This window comes from Stegodyphus dumicola, chromosome 8 (genome assembly GCF_044657685.1).
Source record: "Stegodyphus dumicola isolate Sdum_Otavi_A_Nest chromosome 8, ASM4465768v1".
NCBI lineage: Eukaryota > Metazoa > Arthropoda > Arachnida > Araneae > Eresidae > Stegodyphus > Stegodyphus dumicola.
The window spans coordinates 114,481,962-114,506,202 of NC_140775.1; the positions used below are offsets into that span (position 1 = coordinate 114,481,962).

The following is a 24,241-nucleotide window of genomic DNA, read 5'->3' on the forward strand; positions in this document are numbered from 1 at the left end:
GAAAACTTTTTGAACAAAATGATTGTTATAGAAATATAGAGCGAAAATAAAGCTTCAAAATGATATATAAACAAATGTAATTCAAAATATTTTTGTGGCTAAAAATGTACATAAAAGATAAACAATTGCAAAAACCTGCATTATTTTCCGTACAACCAATACAAGAGCTATGTGGATAAATTTCTTTTTTGTTTTGATCAAGGAATGGAATCCAAGTCTCAAACATGTTTTTTTTTCCCTATCAGCATTTTGCTGAAAGACTATTTTTCGTGAGAGTTTTCTCCCTTGTAAATGTAAAATGGATCCATTTCACAAAACCTGTACCAAATGGTAAATGTAATAAAATGTGAGCTAAAGCAGGGGAACCAACATAACTCAAACCAGAATCCTGAAGTAAGACTTTTCATAAAGTTTAGTTCTTTTCCAACATTTCTAGAATGGAATTCCAGATTGTTTCTAACAACTGTAATTTGGAAATTGTTTCTAACAAATGTAATTTGGAAATTGCTTTAGTAAGCAGTTCAGTATTTTACCAATATGTTTCCTAGGAATTTTGCCCTTTATCTGAGCAGTAAAAGCTTAACTATCTGGAAAGTTTAGGAAATGTCAGGTAAGTGAAAATTTCAGATAGCTGAGTGTGTAAAGAATGTAATTCATATAAGAAAAGCAAAATGAATGGAAGAAATTTCCAGTCTAAAATTACCCCTCAGGGGCTCACTCTTGTGAGTATGGGTGGGGCAATCCCGAGGTTCCCTAGCCCTTCAGGGGATCATCGTTTTGGTGAGGCAGGTGTCACAATCCTGGGCCCCCAGTGATCTATCCTCTTTTCTGTCTCCTCTGACTTGATACTTTTTCCCTTCCATTCTCTCTTGTGGTTTTCCTCTTCGGAGGTTGGGGCTCGTCATAAGAAACTGGAACAGCCCTTGTCTAAAGTTTTCGAGTGGTGAGAAAACTGCCCATGTGTTTGCCGTGCGTGGAGACCAGTGTCGCTGGAAAGGAGGGTCCTGGTAGTTGAGGAGTGAGGTACTGTCCTCAGTACACTGCTTTGGCCTCTACTTCAGCTAAATAGGGAGACACCTTAGTCGTCCTCACGGGTGTCAGTCGGGTGCTCACTAGTCCTTGTGTCAGTGGCTTGGGGATAAGCTCTCGGGAGTACCTGCTTTCGGGAAAGCCGACTGTGGGGCTTCAGTTTGCGTATAGGTCTGGCTAGTCCTAACACAGGAATCTGTGTTCCCTTGTTGGGTTCCGTGGTGGGCGGGGCCATCGGACCCGAATCTTTTCTCTTTCAATCCTGGCTTCACTTTTCATCTAAAAAAAAAAGAAAAAAAACCTGACTCAATTGAAACCAACAAAGATATAGAAATTATTCAAAAATATATTGGCAAGAAAATCTGTGCCGATGCAAATGCCAAAGAAACTACTGATTGTCCGCGCTTTGTTGTTGTTTCGAATGCCTCTGGAGAATTGCAAAAGATGTCTCCTTTTCTGGTAAGTAAACACATTCATTCATGCAAGGTGAGCCAAGGAACATAAAGCGTCTCCATTCTAGAGACCTGCTTATTGATACCGTTTCGACTACCCAGTCTGCTTCACTTTAGCGTCAAACCAAACTTACCTATAACTGTGTTAGCACACAAAACACTCAACTTCTGTAAAGGCGTGATCTCGGAAATCGGCCTTGTGTTCGTTTCAGAAGAAGAGTTCTTTTCGGAGTTGCTGTCCGAAAGGTTTCTGCAGCTAAGCGGATCAAGATGTGTAAGGAAGGTCAGTTGATTGGCACAAAACATGTGATCCTGACATTCAAATTGCCTGATCTGCCAAAGAATATAAAGGATGGGTATCTGAACTGTCCCGTAAGACCATATATTCCCAACCCAATGCGATGCTTCCAATGCCAGCGGTTTGGTCACTCTAAAACATCCTGTCGTGGCAACCTGACGTGTGCTCTAAGCCCGTGTCAAGATAGTGATAATTGCACCGCTGTGGCATTGTGTGTAAATTGCAAGGGCGATCATCCAGCATTTTCTCGTTCCTGTCCAAAACGGAAAAAAGAAAAGGAAGTACAGACAGCAAAAGCCATTAGAAGAATCTGCTATACAGAAGCCAGAAGGCTGGTTCAAAGCACACGGCTTGAACCAAATATCTCATGTGCTAGTGCTGTTAAAGCAACACGTACCATTGCCACTCAAACTTTGATAAATGCACAGACTCCACCAAATAAAACCCAGCAGCCTGCAAGCCAGAAAAAGCAATCATCGACTCATGTCGTACAAAAAAAAAAAAGAAAAGAAATAGCAATCCAGAGCAAACCCAAAAATAGGCCTCCGAAAATAGTAACCAAGCATAGAAGCAATAGTAATAGTTCATTTGAAGATATGGTATCTGAGATTCAGATAGTATGGAAGTAGAAGAGGGGCTAGATGTTCCCAAGCATCTACTTCCACGAAAAACAAAAAAGCAGCACAGAAAAAACAAGCACAAATCATAATGGCCACCCTGGTCTCATGGAACTGCCGCAGATTCCACCGTAATGCATACCTGCCAACTTTTACGAATTTTTCGTAATTTTTACGAAAATGCGTTTGTCTTTACAATTTTACGATCGTAATCCATTTTTTACGATTTTTTTCCTTTTTCAAGTATTTTTAGTGATTTTGTCGAAATTTTAGAATTTTTCGCCAATTCAGCGACTTTCGCCAATTGCATCGTGTTTTACCGACTACTTCGAATCCAGTAACCTGCGGTTTCTCCCAACTCGCCGCTAAACCAGCCAATCCAATGTGCTGAACTTGTGGAATTACTCAGCTCGGATTCAGCGAGCGTGGATTGTCGCATTCTTTTTTTTTTTTTTTTTTTTTTTTTTTTTTTTTTTTTTACGTGCTACAAATTTTCTTAATACGTCGTTGTTACGAAATGAGTTCAAAAAAACCGAATTCTCAATATTTTCGGCTGCCTACAAAGCCGAACAATTAAAGAATCCTTCAAAGGAAATAACTGCATTTTGCAACGTGTGCATGTGACTTCATAATAAGTCACTGTGGAAGAAGCGACATTGTGAAGCATGTTAAGTCTAAAAAGCATGAAGTAATGCTTCGGCTTCGACAACGTCAAAGAAAGTGGATGATTTTTTTTTTCAAATTCGGCTACGAATTCAGATGCCGATGTCATTTTGGCAGAGCATTTGTTTACTGCATTACTCATCAAACACAACGTGCCGCTAAGCGCTGCGCCGGTCAACTTTTCAGGCGGATGTTTCCCGACTCCAAGATTGCTCAGAAATATCAAACCAGGGAACTTGTAAATTCTTTGAAAGATCATGAGAAAAAATAATTTTTTCAATGTGTCAGAAAGTACTTTTCCTCAGCCTGTGATTACATTGTAAGGAAGTTTCCTTTGCAAAATGAAGTTCTTTTAAATGCTGAAGTGGCAAATTTGAAACAAATTGAAAATTCATCTTTTGAAAAGATTCATTTTTTTATTGATAAATTTCCATTTTTGTTAACAATTAAAGAAAATGAATGCCATAATGATGCTTTAGATGAACTACAGAACCAATTTTCTGCTGCACAGTTTGAAGACTTTGCCAGTTCTGGAGAAGATAGACTTGATGTCCTCGTTGGTACCTTAAAAAGAATAAAAAGAGCTGATGGAACACCAAAATATGATAGACTAGCAAGAGTTTTATGTGCTATTCTCGTAATTCCACACAGTAATGCTGAGTGCGAGAGAGTCTTCAGTGTTGTGAAGAAAAACAAAACTATGTTTCGTTCTTCAATTTCACCAAAAACTCCAGAAAACATTTTAATTGTTAAATGTTATGAGAAAACTAATTGTTTCCAAAGAATTTTTGGTTAAAGCCAAAAAATGCTCTCTAAATTCATTGCAATAATTTTTTTGTGTAACATTAAGTTCTTGTTTTATGTTTCCTAATAAATTTTTTAGTTACTACTTAATTGAGATTTACTAATGTAAGTGCAATTTCCTTTTTTCTATTTGTATAAATTGTTTTTTTTTATCAAAGCATGATATTAATTCTTCGTGTTCTTCTGAATTTTGGAGAAATTTTCTGAATTTGGGGGAGAAATCTTCTGAATTTTTATCTTTAGAGGTTGGCAGGTATGGTAATGTTTTTGACATAAAAGTGTGGTTAATGCTCATCACCCTGTGTGCTTGGCGATACAAGAAACAAACTCGAAACCGGAACAAGAAGCAAAAGTTCGGAGGTTTTCGTTTGTCAGAAAAGACAATCTTGCATGTGAACATGCCTGTGGAGGTGTAGGTCTCCTCACTTCACTTGACTATCCATCAGATACACTTCTGTGGAGAACACTATTATTATTATTTGTCCGCTGCCCCGAGAGAGGGCGCTATCAGCTTTCTCCCTCTTCCTCTCTGGAGGAAAATTCGAACTGGTTACTCGGTTCCTGGCTGCCGTCGGTGAAGCACGCACTCACCTCTCTTTCCCTCCGTGATATTATCGTAGCTGTAATATGACTTTCTTGATTTTTATTCATGTGGACTTGCGAACTGTAAAAATGCTCATCTTGTAACTACGTGCAATGTGATTGTGTATAAATGAATATATGTTGATATATATATCATCCTAGAATTAAATATAAATGTTAATATTACCGAGTTAGATTTTGTTAACATTCAACGTGCAATCAAAAATGGCATCCATCAACAACAGCCATAAATAGTGACTCGTCAAGTTAGTGAACACGTGCCTCCTGTAACCTGCTTGCATCCTCAAGTTCTGTGATTATAATGTGCTATGAAATGAAAATTATTTCTGTTCATGCAAACTACTAGCGTAATCCATCATTATTTTCGTGTCATCAGCAATATAGTGTGAAAAACGGTTGTGCCTGCTTAACAATGTGCTTGTGAATTATCATGTGTCTCATGCAAATCGTCAAAGTGCTTTGAAGTGATCTCCATATAAATCGTACAACGTGGTTACATACCATAAAATAAGTTTTTTCGGAATATTTTTTCTATAAGTGAATTGTGTTGTGCCGAATCTGCTGCTGACTGAGCAACTATTTCTCGTATAATTTGGAGGTAAGCCATGCAAATTCTTAGTATTACTTATGCTTATATTCGGATAGCTTACCTGCAAAAGTGTTTCTCTCACGTTAATGTTTACATTAACTTTATTTACGTCAATCAACCCATCATAGATGTTGACTTTCTCACAAAGTTCAACTTACTCATAGACATTAAAAACAACCGTTTAATTGATGGACAAACAAAACTATATTCTTGCAGTAGACTTCCTAATGTGAACCCGCTCAGTACTAGCATTCATATTTTGATGGGTAACTCAAAATTTGACAAAATTCTTGCCGACTACCCTAGCTTGACGAATCCTTCGCAAACTTTTGAGAGGCCACCAATGTCAACGATTTTGCATCACATTGAAACTAAAGGACCTCCAAACCTAAAAGATTATCTCCAAAATTACTTCAAGCTGCACGTCAAGAGTTTGATTTTCTCCTATCAAAAGGCATCATTCAGCCTTCAAAAGTCCTTGGGCAAGCTCCCTGCACATGGTTCGTAAGGCTAATGGCGACTGGTGACCGTGCGGGGATTATCGTCGCTTAAATGCCGTTACAATTCCGGATCGCTATCCCGTACCCCATATTCAGGATTGCACTCAAATGTTTTCAGGAAAGAACATATTCTCAACACTTGATTTAGCACGTGCCTATCATCAAATTCCTGTTAACTCTGCAGACATTCCGAAAACTGCCGTCACAACCCCTTTTGGTCTTTTTGAATTTTTGGCCATGCCGTTTGGTTTACGAAATTCAGGCCAAACTTTCCAACGTTTTATACATGAAGTTTTATTTGGATTGGATTTTTGCATCCCTTATTTCGACGACATCCTTATTGCATCGACTAGCGAAGAAGAGCACATCCGTCATCTTCGTCAAGTGTTTGATCATTTGAATAAACATGGTTTGACATTAAACCCTAACAAATGTTTACTCGGAAAACCATCTGTTTCATTTTTAGGTTGCCTCATTATTGCCTCAGGTGTGAAACCCCTGCTTGAAAAAACAAAAGCAATTGCCGACTTCCCGAAACCTACCACTATTGTCGAGCTCAGACATTTTTTAGCCATGATAAACTGTTATCGTCGCTTCTTACCAAAGGCAGCCAAGACCCAAGCTTCACTGAATGAACTCTTAAAAGACTCATGTAAAAATGATAAACGCCCTGTTCCTTGGAACGACGAACTTAATCAGGCATTTGAAAAATGTAAACACGACCTTAGTAATGCTGCAACTCTCTCCTATCACTCTCCTAACCAAAAGCTGAGTGTTATGGTCGATGCTTCTGACATTTCGATCGGAGCTGTCTTAAACGTTCGACATTCTAATGACTACCAGCCGCTAGGATTTTTATCAAGTAAGCTGTCCCCTACAGAACAAAAATACAGCACATATGACAGAGAATTATTAGCTATTTACGCAGCTATTAAGTGTTTCAAGCATAATCTTGAAGGTCAACACTTAACTATATTTACTGATCACCGACCTCTAACTTATGCATTCACATCAAAATCAAATTCTGCTTCCCCGAGACAAATTCGGCATTTAAATTATATAGCTCAATTCAGCACTGATATTCAGCATATATCAGGTTCCAGCAATGTCGTCGCGGATACTCTCTCACGTATTCAGGGCATCGATGCCAATGCACCACTGGATTTCACACTTATTGCTCACTCGCAAGCCACTGATGAGGAGCTAAAACGTCTGAGTGAAGACACAAACTGCTCACTGAAATTCCAGTCATTACAACTTACTCGGGATCTCCAACTATTGTGCGATACCTCCAACAACAGACTGCGACCTTCTGTACCACTTGAGTTCAGGAAAAAAGTTTTTGACTGTTTTCACAACCTATCGCACCCAGGTATCCGGGCTTCCAAAAAGCTCATACAAGAAAGATTCGTTTGGCCATCCATGCTAAAGGACATTGCCAACTGGACTCGTTTCTGCATCATGTGCCAACGTTCAAAAGTTACCCGGCACACACATAGCCCTTTGGAAAAAATTGCGATGCCATCCGAACGATTCGACCATGTCCATATAGACATCGTCGGTCCTCTGCCATCATCTGACGGTTATCGATATCTACTCACCTGCATTGACAGATTTACTCGTTGGCCTGAAGCTTTTCGAATTCAGGACATCTCTGCTGACTCTGTGGCTCGACAATTCATCACCGGTTGGATTGCAAGATTTGGTGTACCATCAGTTGTGACTACTGATTAAGGTCGACAATTCCAGTCACACCTTTTCGCTTCTCTGACATCTATGCTTGGAATACGCCGAATTCGCACTTCACCATACCATCCTTCCGCCAACGGCTTAGTGGAACGCTTACATCGCGACCTGAAAGCAGCCCTGAAGTGCTGTAATGACACCCGTTAGACTACTTCACTTCCTCCCTCTGCTCCAGTCGATCCAGCATCCTTTGTCCTGACTTTCCGAGAGGCAATGAAGAAGCTGTCTCCGACTCCTACTTCGTGCCACAACAAATCTGCCCCTTTTGTGCACCACGCACTGAGCACTTGCACTCACATGTTTGTGCGAAACGACGCGGTCAAACCACCACTCACTCCTCCATACGATGGACCCTTCAAGGTCTGTGCACGTAACAATAAGCATTTCACCGTTCTCGTGTGCAACAAGGAAACCGCTCTGAGCATAGATCGTCTGAAGCCTGCTTTCTTCGAAGCTTCAAACACTCAGGTTCCTGTGACCAGCGATCCTCCTGACTCCCCAGATCCAACTACTATTCCGGATACTCCTCCTTCGACCGACCTTATGCTTCCTCCCAGTGCTCCACCAGTCGTCACACGATTGGGAAGACGTGTGCGCTTCAACACGATATTTGTGAGCTGATTTTTTTCATCGTACCTTTGGTACTCGGGGGGGGGGAATACTGTGGAGAACTCTTTATTATTATTATTTGTCCGCTGCCCCGAGAGAGGGCACTACCAGCTTTCTCCCTCTTCCTCTCTGGAGGAAAATTCGAACTGGTTACTCGGTTCCTGGCTGCCGTCGGTGAAGCACGCGCTCACCTCTCTTTCCCTCCGTGATATTATCGTAGCTGTAATATGACTTTCTTGATTTTTACTCATGTGGACTTGCGAACTGTAAAAATGCTCATCTTGTAACTACATGCAATGTGATTGTGTATAAATGAATATATGTTAAAATATATATCATCAAAAATGTTAATATTACCAAGTCAGATTTTGTTAACATTCAACGTGCAATCAAAAATGGCTTTCATCAACAACATCCATACTTCCTTTGACAACATCCCTCCATGTTGTCGCTATATGGGTAAATTTTCATATTGTGGTTTCAGTTGTTTCTCTTAACTTGCCTCCAAAAGAGCACGTTGATCAACAGCATTTAAGTGACCTCATACAACAGATGCCTGAGCCCTTTATCATAATAGGGGATTTTAATGGCCATAGTCCGCTCTGGGGAAGTAAAGACACAAATTTCTGAGGAAGATAAATTGAGCAAATGATTGAAGATCATAGCCTTTATCTTCTAAATAATGGGCAGTATACTTACTTCCATGAGCCTTCAAGGATATTCCACGCTATCGACCTTGCCATCTGTTAACCATCTCTGTTGACATTTTGCACTTTTAGTGTGGGAAATGATCTTTACGACGATCACTATCCCATTTTAGTATCTCTTGCACAAAGAGGAGCAAACTCCATGTCAAGATCCTCTCTGTTCATACTCGATAGGGCAGACTGGGAACTCTTCTCTTCCGTTGCAGAGCTCACAGATGAAATGGTAGAAGATGTGCATATCGATGATGCTGTTGAAGCTGTTACTAATTCTATTATTCAGGCAGCTATGCTTTCCATTCCTAGAACATCAGGAAAAATACTAAAATATTTGAAACCATGGTGGAATCGCAAGTGTCATGAAGCACTTGAAAAAACAGAAAAAAGCATGGGGAATTTTTCGTAGATATCCTACTCTGCGAAACCTTATAGCATTTAAAAGATCTAAAGCAAATGCATGAAAAGTAAGAAGGCAGAGCCAAAGGAATTTTTGGATTTCATATATTTCGTCAATAACATCCTCTACGCCTAGTAAGCGGGTTTGGGAAAGAGTTAAAAAATCATGTGGAATATATAAAGACCACTCACTTTCCTTTATGGAAAAAGATGGCCGAGTGATTAGCTCCATAGAAGAAATTGCAAATACTATTGGTGAGACATTTGCTGCCGTTTCTTCCAGCAGAAACTATTCACGTGCATTTCTCTCTATCAAGCAGGACTCTGAAATAAATCCCATTGCATTCAACTCTTCCAAATCTGAGCCTTACAATAGAGACTTTACTTTGCTTGATTTAAGGAGAGCTTTGTTGCAGACACATAGTTCTTCTCCGGGTCTTGATGGCGTGAATTACGAAATGCTAAAGCATCTGTCCTATAAGTCACTGAATGCTCTTCTCACTCTTTACAATAGACTGTGGAAGGAGCGTACTTTTCCCAGTGCATGGAGGAGAGCTGTTGTAATTCCTATTGCTAAGCCAGGGGAAAATCCAAGGAATCCCTCCAACTATTGGTCAATTGGCCCTTACGAGTTGTGTATGCAAGATGTTTGAAAAAATTGTAAACAGCCGCTTTGTCTTTCTTGAAAAAGAATATTATATCGTAAAGAACAACCATAGATAACATGCTCCTCTTGGAGACATCCATTCGAAAAGCTTTTGTAAGTCACCTTGTCTCGGTATTCTTTGATATTGAGAAAGCTTATGATAAGGCATGGAGATACGGTATACTTCGGGATCTTCCCAAGAGTGGCTTGCGCGGCAACCTACCAATTTTCATTCAGAATTTATTGAACACTAGAACTTTTCAAGTAAGGATTGGCTTTGTTTTGTCGGATGTTTTCGAACAGGAAGAGGATGTGCCTCAGGGCTGTGTGCTTAGTGTAACCCTGTTCAGCCTAAAAATAAATTCTGTATTAAAAGAACTTCCTCCCACCATTTCAGGATCTTTGTATGTTGATGACCTACAAATTAACTGTCAAAGAACAGATATGAGACATGTAGAGAGGCAACTCCAGATTGCTTTGAACAGGATCCAGGAATGGGCAAACAGACAAGGATTTGCATTTTCAAAGCAGAAGACTGTGTGTGCACTTTTGTAGAAAGCGAGGTCTCCATCCTGAGCCTGAATTATATCTCAGTAGGTCAATGATTCCAGTTGTACCTGAAGTAAAATTTTTAGGATGTTCGACTGAAAATTGACTTTTCTTTCTCATGTCTTAAATTTGAGAATAAAATGTTTAAAAACACTAAATATTTTAAAAATATTGGCAAACATCTTCTGGGGTGCAAAGCGTTGCTCTATGCTTCGCATTTATAGAGCGCTTGTCCAGTCTAGACTAGACTGTGGCTCAGTTATTTACGAATTCGCCTCGGTCTTCAGTGTTGCTTAAACTAGATCCTGTTCATCATCAGGCTCTGTAAATTTGTTCTGGAGCCTTCAGGATATCTCCTATCCAGAGCCTTTATGTTGACTGTAACGAACCATCACTTAATCTGAGGCATTAGCAGTTGCCTCTTTTGCAGTACTTTAATATTTTATTGCAACCTGAACATCCTTATAAGCTGTGCTTGATAATATGTGCGATACTTTATTTGCAGCACATCCATCTGTCGTGCCTCCTTTCCTTTAAGACTTCGACCAGTCATTGAGGATTTCTCCCTCTCTGATATGTGTCCCCAAGCAGTGCAGAATTTTGAAATCCCACCTTGGAAAGATGCACAAATCCAGCTTCTTGAGATTTTCAACCATCACATGAAGGGAAGCACTAACGAGATCATTTACAGACAACTCTTCACTGAGCACAGGCACAAATATAGCAGTTATCATCTGATATATACAGATGGACATAAGTCAAATGATCATATTTGGATGGCATTTGTAATTGAAGTTTACATAGAGGGCAGATGCTTGCACCATGCTTTCTCAGTCTTATCATCTGAATTAATTGCAATATATTATGGTCTTTTGTATATCTCAAAGCTCTGCCGCAAAAAGTTCATAGTTTATACACTCGTATAGTGCTCTTAAATCATTGGAAGCTTTTCCCAACACTCAGAATCATGTGTTAGTGGTTGTTCTCAAGATTCGTATAACCTTAACGAGTCGAGGATATGAAGTCCTGTACTGCTGGGTTCCCGGGCATGCGGAAATAAAGGGAAATGAGCTGGCGGATATTGCAGCCAAATCTGCAGTTGAACTGCCCAGTCACCTCATCCCTTTTAGAGACATCTGTTGTGTCATCAAAAAGAAGATCTGAAAAAAAAAATGGCAGCAACTTTGGGACATTCAACTTCAAGTTGAGAAATGTTAAGCCTAGAATTGAACATTGGGATTTTACTGGAAATCGTAAGGAGGAAATTCTTTTGACTCGCCTCAGAATTGGTCATACCAGAGTGACACATAACTACCTTTTGAAAGCTGAGAATGAGCCTGTTTTTTTTAAATGTAATGTTTGTGTATCAGTCTGTTATATTTTAATTGAGTGTCCATGTTTCAATAGTCTTCATCAGAAATATTTTAATAGCTTTGACTTACCTCTCGACCATTAAATCGGAAGAGAGGTCAATAGTAATTTATTTTATTATTTAAAAAAGACTGTCTTTTATTACCTAATGTAATTTGTTTTGAAAGTTTGTGTATTGTATTTTAATGTGTGCTTTTACCTTGTTTTTATATGACTTCATCCTCTGGATTTGGTACAGTTGTCCACTTGTTTTTATTTATTGTATTTTAATTTCATCAATTGTAATCATCCCATCTCGTCTTTGGCGCGCTATAATCATCTTTGGTCTTGTGCCAATAACCTCTCACTCACTCACTAACCCAGTCTAAAATTATAAAATCAGTCATCCTTTTTTATTACCTGTTTGAATATCAGAAGCCTACATTTAAAGTTATATAAGATTTTTTTGGGGGGGAAGCTACATATTTCAGGCTTATGCAATATCTCCAAACATTAAATCTGGTGGAGATGTCATCAAACTTGCACTGATCATTCCACCAGAGATTTAGAGGAAAAAACCATGGGACTGTTAATAATGATGGATCAAATCTTTGATTTTCATGTAAAATGTGCTAACAGCTACATGATAGTTAAAGAATTTAAATTTAAATTTTTAATTTTTTGAAAAACTATAATAAAAATTCAATAAGCTACAACAGATATTATATATCCCCCCCCCAAAAAAAAAACACTTCTTTGGAAGTTTATTTTCTGAAATATCCGATGATATAAAGATCGAATTGAGTGGTGATTAGCTTGTTCAACGAGAATATTTCGAAACAAAAGTCATTAAAAAAATCTCTTCAACTTTAAACAAGAAAATTATGGGAATTTTGAAAACCATTGCTGTAGAAAATTCTGCTATTGCATTTTATGTTCAAAATTTCAAGAAAATCTGATCAAAAGTTGTTTTTAAAATTTGAAGCAAGCAAAAAAATAGATAAACTAAATAAACAAATATAATCTATCTCATGTAAGAAACTTAAACCCCTTTTTTGCATGTTACATAGCTTTTTTTTTTTTTTTTCATTCATTTTCAAATAGTACCCTTATTATTATTATTATTATTATTATTATTATTTTTCCATGATCTTGTAACTTTGACAATACTCCACTGCATGCTGTTCAGTAGAAGGAAAGTTCTAAATATTAATCATTTTAACAAACTGGGAGGGGGGAAACAGAATCATTTTCAAAAATTAAACCTGTATATTGAAAATTAATCAAGCTTACATTAAACCAAGATGAAGTTCTTAGAAATGTGTGTTGTGTTGTCATGCTCATCCATTGCTGGTACTAAATGGCACTGTTTGGCAACAATGTATATATATGTGCTACTAATATAATAAGCTCTATAATACCTCTCAAATCACTCATTTATTTAATTTTGAGAAGAAAAATTCTGGACTGCTCTCAAGAAATCCTTTTTTATCTTGAACTTTGCAAAATAAAATATTATTTTGGCCCCAACATATGTTTTCTTCTTTGAAATACTGACTGAAAACAGTGTATTGTGCTAAGCATAAAAAAAGTTATGATCATAATATATTCATTATTAGACTAGAAGAGAAACACGCTAATGTAACAATCAAAATCGTAAAAACAACCTTGTATTTAGCTTAAGTATAACCTTCAGATGTCTGCATTAATAAACCATTTAAGTACTTACGCTAAATACAAGGTTGTTTTTACGATTTTGATATTCATTATTGTACACTTTTTGTGTTAAAGTAAAGCATATTTGCTTAGTTAATTTCAGTGTGTCATATTTAGACCATTTAATTAACTTTCTTACAAAATATGAAGCTGAATTATATTTGTCACTGTATAAGACACACCAGTCTATAAGATGCATTTATTTATACACATTTTTGAAGGATAAAACTTTATTACTGATCATTATAATAAATTTACAGTATTCTAAATGTTCTTGCCGAAGATAGCTCGAACTTATTTAATAATACTTAACTTCAGTAAGTGGACTGTAATATTAACAATAACAATTTTATTTTAACAAAAACAACATTATTGAATACTAGCACACGCATGTGCTTATAGTTACCTATGTAACTTAGCTAAAGAGCGAGCAACCATATGCTCTTACATCAAGTCAGAAATCATTCATACTAATAAAGCAAAAACGAAATAACTTTAGGGTTACACTAAAGCCAAACTCTGCTTGGCGTAAAACAATGCTGCCAAGCAATACTCTTTCAGACACCGAACATCCCGCCTGGCATTGAAATATTAATTTCAATACAATAAGTAAAATTCAAAAAAGTAATAAATGTTCATACAATACAAAATGATACAATGTAAATTAATGCACAAATTATAATACAAGTAATTACAATGTGAAAAGAACAAATATGATGGATTACAATTCAAACCTTCAAATAAACATAAAAATTCGTACATTATTTCTCAATTGGCAGTACAGCAATTTTAGTAACTGCTCGTTTATAAATACCATTTTTAGTTTTGACAGAGACAACTCGCACAAGGTTGTCCTTCCCATAAAACACATCTACAATTCTCCCTAACAACCATTTACAGGTAGGAAGATTTTCTTCCTTGATCACTACCATATCCCCTATTTTAATATTTTGTTTAGCAATCATCCATTTATTTCTTTGAATCAAAGTGCTCAAGTAATTATTAGTCCAGTTCTTCCATATATTTTGTACCATTTTTGTAGTTTTTTGCCATAAACTAAGTCTGTTATGATCTACTTCTGTTAAATTGGGTTCAATTATTGAATTGATCGGTCGACCTATAAGGAAATGACCAGGGGTCAAAACATTTAAATCATCAATATTAGAAGTTAACAGTGTAAGAGGGCGAGAATTTAAGATTCCCTCTACTTGAACTGTTACTGTCAAAAATTCTTCGTAGGTTAATACTGAATTTCCTACTGTTCGTTTAAAATGAAATTTAAAGGATTTTACTCCTGCTTCAGATAGACAATTAAAATTTGGTGCTCTTGGGGGTATAAACTTCCATTGTATACCTTCCTTGGCTAGAAAATTAGCTAAAGTTCCATTCTGCTTTAGAAAAATACTCATTAATTTTTTTATTTCTGTATTTGCACTAACAAAGTTTTTTGCATTGTCACTAAATATTTTTTTTGGTTTACCTCGTCGGGCAAAGAACCTCTTCAGACAAGCAATGAATGCTTCTGTGGTTAAGTCATTGACAATCTCTAGATGAATTGCTTTTGTCACCATACAAACAAAAATACAAACATATATCTTATGATAGTTACCCTTGCGTTGCCCTTTGTACTTTATCAAAAATGGGCCGCAGTAATCAATAGCACAACAATTAAATGTAAAGTTAATATTAATTCTCTCTTTAGGTAATTCTCCCATTAGTTGTTGAGAAATTATTGGTTTTGCCTTAAAGCAAATTATGCAGCTTTGGACTATCTAGCTATATTCCTGCCATTAATGGGCCAATAAATTTGTCTAATAGAATTTAATAGTGATTGTGGACCATTATGAAAATCCTTTTCATGAAAATAAATAAATATAAGTTCAGTTAACTTATTCTTGGCAGGCAAAATAATGGGATGTCTTTGACTATAACTTAAATTAGAATTCTTTATCCTACCACCTACCCTTAACAGACCTTTTTCATCTAAGAAGGGATCAAAATATTTTAACTTACTCCTTGATGTTATCTGTAGACCTTTCTGCAACAAAGAAATTTCTTCTGCAAAATACCTACCTTGGACATATTTAAGGAGTGTATTCCTTGACAGCTCCATTTCATCTATACTAATACTACCTGTTCGTTTCTCACTTGTGTTCCTACAGTTGTAGATAAATCTGAAAAGTAAACTAAGAATTCGTATTAGTTTCAAGAAATCATTAGTTATTTTTAGGAAGTCATCAAAGAATGAATCAGTTTGTAAAGTCAACAAGGAAGTCGTAACTGGTTTCAGTTCTGAAGAATAAAGCTCATCACTAAGTCCATTTTTATCTTGAAAATTGTCCTTGTTTAAAAAATCAGGACCTTTCCACCACAGCTTGTTAGATCCAAGAGTTGTAGCATCTGATCCTCTGGAAATGATGTCGGCTGGGTTCATTTCTGAAGACACATGTCCCCACTGATAGTTAGAAGAAAGTTGTTGAATTTGTGAGACTTTATTACTCACAAAGGTTTTCAAAAGATGCGGTGATGTATTGATCCAGGCTAAAGCAATGCTTGAATCTGACCAGAGCTTAACGTCATCAATTTTGAGTTTCAAAGCTTCTAAAACCTTTTGCATAAGTTTGGACAGGAGTAGACATGCTGATAGTTCTAATCTAGGAATAGTCATAGTCTTGATTGGTGCTACACGAGATTTGCTACAAAGAAGTTTACTACAATATTCACCAGGGCTTGTAATGCTTTGAAGATATATCACTGCCCCAAATGCCTTCTCTGAGGCATCCGCAAATCCCTGTAAAATGAGCATTGAAAAGGTCTCTTTTAAAATGCAACGAGGTACTTGTATATTTTCTATACTCTGAAGAGTTTTAATAAGCACATTCCATTCATTGGCAAGATGTGGTGGTAACTGTTCCGCCCAGTCTAGCTTAAGCAACCAAAGTGCTTGCATGAATATCTTTGCCTTGCTAATAATAGGACCGAGTAGGCCTAATGGATCATATAATCTCGCTATTTGAGATAAAACATCTCTCTTCGTAACATCAGGATTTTCATTAACAGTAACTTTATATTGCAATGTATCCTTCTTATTATTCCACAACATATCTAACGTCTTCACAGTTGTATTACTATTACGATCAAATGAAAAATTCTCTAAATCAGAGTTCTGAGAATCAAAACTAGTACACCACTTGTGTAGCTTCATTCCTCCTCTTTGGAGCAATTCTGTCAAATCTTTCTGGAGTTGAATGCATTCCTTCAAATTCGAAGATCCAGTAAGACAGTCGTCTAGATAGAAATCTTCCAAGACCACTTTCGATGCTACAGGAAAATCCTTTTCTTCATCCTTCGCTAACTGTTGAAGAGTCCTTTGTGCCAAATATGGAGCGCATGCTGTGCCATAAGTTACCGTTTTGAGTCTGTATAGTTCTATAGGCTTATCTTCATCTTCCTTCCAAAGTATTTTCTGATATTTGGTCTGCGATGGCAATATTTCAATTTGTCGAAACATCTCAATATTGGCAGTAAATGCATAAATATGCTTTCTAAACCGTATCATGATGGAAAAATGTTCCTCTTGAATCATTCCACCTTTACATAATATGTCGTTCAATGAACAACCGTTAGTAGTTTTGGCACTCGCGTCGAACACAACGCGTAACTTTGTTGTTTTACTATCAGGTTTCAGCACGCCATGATGAGGAAGAAAATATCCTCCTTCAGTTTCAGAATAGTCTTCCATCCTCTCCATATGATTTAATGATTCATATTCCCTTAAAAATGAAACATAAAGTTCTTTCATTACAGAATCACTCGACAAACGTTTCCACAACTGATTCAGTCTTTTTTCAGCGATTTCCTTTGAATCCCCTAATTGTATGTTTTCACCAATATCTGGCTTGAACGGCATTTTAACCACATATCTTCCATCCGCATGCCGGTAAAATGAGTTTTTAAAAAGTTCGTTGCAATAATTTAATTCAGAATTAACTGTAGATTTAGTTTCATTTACTTCTTCAACTTCCCAGAATGACTTTACTAAGTTATTTAACGAATTAATCTCTATTGACAAAAAACAATAATTTAAGTCATAATTTTTTACATTTGGAATTCTAATGCTTCCAGAAACTAAAAAGCCGAAGCAGCTGTTTTGAAGAAGTAACTCATTATCTTTTAAACGTATTTTATCTGTTTTTAAAAATTCAAAAAATAATTCCGCACCTAATAATAAATCTACCTTTTTTGCCTTGAAAAATTCATCATCAGCTAACTTTATTCCTTTCGGAATATTTAATTTCGAAATATCAATAGATTTCGATGGTGTCATGTCAGTTATTTTGGGAACAACTAATAACTCTATTTCCCATTCATTTTCCTTTTCTAAGTTCGATAAACGCGTCTTTATTTGCGATTTAACATTCAAAGTAGTGTTGCCTATTCCACTAACTGGAATAAATGCTCGTTCTTTTTTTATTCTTAATGAGTTCATAACACCTACAGTACAAAAATTAGAAGTCGAAGCTGAATCAAGCACTGCTCTAAAAGGAATTCGTTCATTGTAAATATCGCGAAGATAAACAATTGCTGTATTTATTAACACAAATTTAGATTTATTTGCAGCTGCCATCAAAGTTGTATGGGGGAGAGAGGAGCAGTCCTCTTTCCTATTCACTGACGAAAAGTTCAAGGTCAATTCATTTTCTTTCGATGATTCATTTTGTTTTTCGTCAATTTTATGTAACAGCGAATGATATGTGTCTTTCTTACAGACATAACAATTGAGTTTAGCCTTACACTGCGATAATACGTGTGATGGAGAAAGGCATTTAATGCATAATTTATATTCTTTAACAAAATCATACCGCTCAGAAACAGAAATACTCTTAAATTTCGAACAATGATAAATTGGGTGTGGTTCTTTACACATAATACACTTTCGAAAAGGGTTTGTTTTAGTTACCAAGGATTTTGAATTTCTAGAGCGACTTAATTGATTTGATACTTTAGTAGCATAGCTCTGCTTAGGAAAACTAACTTTGTTTATTTCTTCAAGAATGCGAATTCTTTCTTCGAGAAATTCTAAAAATTCATCAAGTTTGGGAATTTCATTTGATTTTACGTTTAGTTCAAATGCTTTTCTAGATTCTCTATCTAATTTATGCAATAAAATATTTAATATCAAAACATCAGATAAATTATTTCTATCAAATTCTAATACACTTAAAGATCTCAAACATCTTTTAACATTATCTACCAGTGATCTCAACTGAGAAGGTGAGTCATTTATTTTTTCAAATTTCAACAAAGTATTGATAAAGGCATCAACTACTGCTCTTTTGTTTTCATATCTGCTTTCAAGTGCAGAAAATAGCGACTCAAATGTATCCTGACATGATTCTAACATTTTTGCTTCACCTTTAAGTGATGCTTTCAAATAAAACAGTTTCTCAGTATCATTTAAATTATTATTATTACCAATCATAGACATAAATTGCACTTTAAAATTTTTAAAATCTTCATATTTACCATAAAATTGAGGAAGAGGTAAATCAGGCAGTTTAAAATTTGATTTAGAAACAGTTTTGGTTTCAAATTTATCTTTATTATTTGTTTCACAATTAGAAAGAAAAATTCTAAATCTTACTTCGAACTCTTCGATGCTTTCTTCCAATTCTTGTGTAATGCTTAGATTATCCTTCAAGTCAATTTCCTCTGGCAAATTGGTATATTCCACTATGAGTTGTTTAACCCGAGATTTTAATTCCAACAAAGAATCCAATTTAGTCTTCATAATAACATCATGGTTGAGTTTATTCTCCTCCATTTTATACTCATCAAGGAATTTTATCAAAGCTCCGAGTTTCGTTTTCACTACGCCGCGTTGGCGATTCAATGAAACAATATTAGTAGCCATTTTCTTCTCCGGCTAACGTGAGACCAAACTGTTCTTGCCGAAGATAGCTCGAACTTATTTAATGATACTTAACTTCAGTAAGTGGACTGTAATATTAACAATAACAATTTTATTTTAACAAAAACAACATTATTGAATACTAGCACACGCATGTGCTTATAGTTACCTATGTAACTTAGCTAAAGAGCGAGCAACCATATGCTCTTACATCAAGTCAGAAATCATTCATACTAATAAAGCAAAAATGAAATAACTTTAGGGTTACACTAAAGCCAAACTCTGCTTGGCATAAAACAATGCTGCCAAGCAATACTCTTTCAGACACCGAACACTAAATATAAAGTAATGCAAATACAAAGTAATACTTTTTGCAAATATCCAATCTATGTCAGAAAGAACACCTTTTAATTTCCTTCATCATATCCCAGGCACTCATCTCCAGAGCTAAGTGAAAAGTCACTTGAAACCTCTTCTAAATCTGCAACTGAGTCATCATACAACAGATTGCCCTCTGTACCATCCAGTGCATTACTAATGCCACACTTCTTAAATGATTTAACCACATTCTGTGTTTTCACAGCATCGCATGAAGTTTTGACCCATTCACAAACATATGAAATGCCAGACCTTTTCCTTGTTCTTGATGGTATAACTTCAAAATTTGAAGACTGCATCCAGCTGTTCCACTTCTCCTTCATAAACTCCGTAAATGGTTTATTAATGCAGACATCTGAAGGTTGAAGCTGACTAGTTAGGACATCTGGAATTACACCTGAGTTTTTCGATTCTTTGAGTTTATTTTTAACATCTTCTATTCTGTGAGAACGAAACTGATCTCATACTAGTAGGGCAGGTTTCTTCAAAAGTCCGCTAGGTGCCTCAACCAAATTTCATATGTCCATTCATCCTCCATCCATCCAGCCTTTTGTGTGAATGTGTATAAACACTCCTTTAGTCTTTGGATAGTGTCTTTGTTTTAAAACTCAATAGGGGGGGGAATTTTGTATCATTAGCACAGCAGGATAAAATAACTGTGTAGTGAGTTTTTTTTCGTGTGCTGAAGCTTTAACGGTAACAATTTTTGTAACTTTGGAATCTACAGTTTTGTTTGACGGTACATAAAAAGTTCAGAGGAACCTGGTCCATTTTCTTATTTGTGCAACTCGTTTTCGTGCATTAATGACGAATTGATGAAATTCAACACTTTTTTCTTCATATTCATCTGGTATCTTTTGCAATATTTTTGTTTTAGTCCGCATACATAGCTGGTTTCTCTTCAGGACTCTTGAACAACATGATGTAGCTCCAGTAAAATTGGCAATCTTTCTGTCAGTTGCTATTGCTTTTATTTGATGAATAATTATTTTTGTAGACTGAAAGTCCCACATTTCAGTGGTCTTAAAATCCAAGTATTCAGTTCTTCCTCAAGTTTAGGCATTGTGCAGTTTCCCTTCATAGGTTATGTTTACTGTGAGCTGCTTTTTTTTCGATCCTCTTCCTGATTCCGCCAAGTTCTTATAATTTTGTCAGTTGGGGGTGGCCCGAAATGCCTCTCCTGCAGCCCTGTTTCTATATTCTTTAGCATATGCAGTCACACATAGCTTGTATGCTATGTTATAGCAATCCCAATGCTGTTTTTGAGCCATAACTTGCCAACAAATTTAAGAAAATTGAACAGTAGAAATTTCACACTCTTAAAAGTCATTTACAAAAACTGGAATGCTTAAACGAACCCAGTTGTGATCGTCGATGACAGCACATGCGCATTCACTGAACTCTACATAACTGTAATATTCCCATGCTCAGCAAGAAAACAAGAAATAAATTGCATGACTCCGAATAGAAGAAATTTCCAGAATGAATGTAATCAAAAACTGAGTATTGATGTATATAAGACGCACCCTGTTTTTCAGACCTATTTTCAAAGAAAAAAAGTGCACCTTATACGCTGGCAGATATGGTAAATGTGTATACTACATATAGCCTTAGAAGCAGCTTACACAAAGCTGAAATAATGCTTAGAGTAAGCTACTTCTTTCTATATGAAACTATCTTAAAAAATTGAGTCATTTTGTTCATGAAGCTTTTATTCTGACTGATATGTTATTTCATTTTGTAAAATTTAAACTATTAGAATTTTGTTTTTGAAAATGAATAAATATGTGTCATTTGCTTCCCATCTATTGCTAATTATCATTTGCATTGTAGTTAATATATAATGTTAATTATTTTATAACGAATTTAGCTTCATATTTATTAAGTTATTATTTTTTATTATTTTTCATTTTGTAAAATTTCCTATACACCCAGAGGACATGAAAAAGAAGCAGCGTCAAAAATAAAGCATTCTCTTTTTTTAAATATCTTCTGGGTGTTTCATATTGAGCAAAATTCGGTACTAGATTATCATTTATTTTAAACATAGGACGATAAATGGGAGAAAAAGTGCCAAAAGATATTTAAATTCTGTCTCCAAACTATTAATGTACTCATCAAAGCAGAAATGGCAGAACTTCCATTAAGGCTGTTTCTTCAAGGTGCTCTTGCTTCTGGACAAATAGGATATGAAAACCATGAAGCTGTTGCGTACGAATTTGTATCGCAGGTTTGTATCACTTTGCATTATTATTATGAAATTTATGGTTTAAAATTGTTTATAAGAATTCTAGAAAATCTTCCGAATTGTTGTGTTATCTTTTACTGTTACTTGATAATTCCTCTAAAATATGATGGCATTTTCTTCATTATCTCGTATTCCAAAAACCAACAAAATAGAACCGAGGCCCTATACCATTATTCCATGCACCATTATTCAGGCATCAAGCTTGCTTTGAGCACTCTAATTTTTTTCAAAGTAAACTTGCCGGTCACCCAAGACAACTGGTGAAGATCATCACAGGAAACTGGCTGTCTGTTCCAAACAGGCAGTAACCACTGATAGGCGGACCACCCATCTGGAACTGAAATCCAAGTATGAGGTTTTTATTTGCAACAACTTTAATATATGCTAATGGAGCTGGAATTACAGCAGCTGCTGGCACCAGACCTTGCTCTCCAGTTGATCCTTGATAAAGGATTTAGAGTGTATTCATTCCTGTTATGGGGTCTCAAGAGAGTCCAATGTTGTTATTTTTCATCACTACCTCCCCGTTCTGAGAGTGTGTAATTTGCCCACCTGCTGCCTTCCTTGGATGTGGTAGCCGTTTCTCAGGCCTCTCTCTTTGGAAACGAACCCTGATTCCCTGTCACCCGTTATGATCTTGGTAGGCGCATAACCAGCCATCGACAGTTGATAAGGCAGGCACTTGAAAGATACGTCGTCAGGATGAGCCCATGCGATCAGCCCAAAGTTATACAGAGTCACCACATAACATGGACACAAGGTCTAATAAAAGCGCTTGTCTACAGAGGGTTGAAGCTCTGCTGCGTGTATTATCTCTAGAATTGCCAAAGTCATCCAAGGAACCATAACTGATTTAACGAGCCATTCGCAGTTTCGCCTTAATACAACATGTACTTAGACATGCATGGCTTAAACTTTGAGACAAACATATGATTACTTGCAGGATCAACCAGGTAGCTCTTAGGAAGATGCATTTTCCTCACATTTGAATATCAAAAATGCCCATTTTTAATGAGCATTTTCATTTTTTAATATACATCAATAAAAGCATTTGGAGGTGCAGTGTGAAAAGTTGTAATTAAAAGAAAATAATATGTTTTCACAACTTATATACTGGTTTCAGAATATTATTTTATAACAGCACTGTGATTTATTAACCATTGGGCAAAGAAACTGATGTTGATTAAGTGGTGGGAGAAGCAACTTAGCCTTTACATGTATGGGTAAAAGGGGGTAGGACTTCAGAGTTTTACCAGAGTTTCAGAGTAACAGCAGTTACATCGGTTATCCAAGTATAAAGATAATGCGACAACTGTGCAGTTCTGGCCAGTTTTGAGAGAGAATATCCCATAGAGTGATCTAAGGGTCTCTCATCCCTCTTTCCCTACCATAGCCTACAGCAGGGGGAGGCAGTCTGGGGGTTTTCCACCCCTCTTCCTCTGCCAGCAGCCTCTTTAGAGGACTTCTGGCTTGCATAATATTTTGAGTGCCCCCTTGTCTCACAAACACTGTACGTTCAAAAACATCCATGCATTCTCCGGGATTCAGACCTAGGCCAGTCAGTACGACAGTCAGCATCACCAACCACTATACCATGAGTTATTAATCAACCTACTATTTATTTGAAAATTTTTATGAAATACGTATATTTTCTATTGCTATTCTGACAATCAAATAAGTAAACAGATGACCTTGAAAATTTGTGGACATAAACAGAAGTCTGTTCATATGGGGGGGGGGACTAAGCCAATAGGATTTTTCCACATTACTGGAAATATGGCAGACTTTGCCATGAAACTGGTGAATTTTTCCCTCGCTCAGATTCTGACCTAAGAGGCATTGGCATTTATGACAAAAATCATTGACCATGTACGAAAGGGACTGATGATTTATTCAGGCATTTGGCGAGCATATAAAACAGAGGAGTTGGAAAAGGCAGGTTAGAAACATTTTACTGTGAATCATAAATCTAATTTTGTTGCTCATGAGTAACAGCAGCTACTCATGCATAAAATTTGACAGATTGTGATGCTTTGCTAGGTCTTGGAATTCAAATCAATAAGGCATGCTTTGCAAACATCTTGAATTTTACCTTGCGTAATTCATGTGGTGTCTTAATAAGTCTTTGGAATGAGAAAATGCTCCTGGTGCCATATTAAATGCAATCCCTTAAACATGGAAGGCACAAAGTCTGTGTGAAAAGTAAACATGAATTTGTAAATAATTCAAATGCCAACTTGGCATTTAAAAAATGGGGGGGGCCATAATAATAAGGAAGTATACTATATAGTAATTCACTGCATTAGGGAAAATATAAGATGCTCATTAAGAAGAATAATAAATATAAGATGATGAAATATAAGATGCTTCCTCAAAATGCTCATTAAAAATCATACTTTCTTTTTTTAGTGCAACTTAAAAAAGTTTTATGTA

At 36.3% G+C, this 24,241-nt stretch overlaps 1 protein-coding gene across 3 annotated transcripts in view; it reads left to right on the forward strand.

Annotated features, from left to right (window-relative positions):
• Vps35 (Vacuolar protein sorting 35) overlaps nucleotides 1–24,241 on the forward strand; it is a 199,331-nt gene that overhangs the window by 122,384 nt on the left and 52,706 nt on the right. For all 3 annotated transcript variants that reach the window (XM_085822305.1, XM_085822303.1, XM_085822304.1), the window contains one exon: nucleotides 21,611–21,790. In XM_085822305.1, the coding sequence (XP_085678431.1) occupies nucleotides 21,611–21,790 (180 nt within the window). The remainder of the gene's footprint in view (nucleotides 1–21,610; nucleotides 21,791–24,241) is intronic.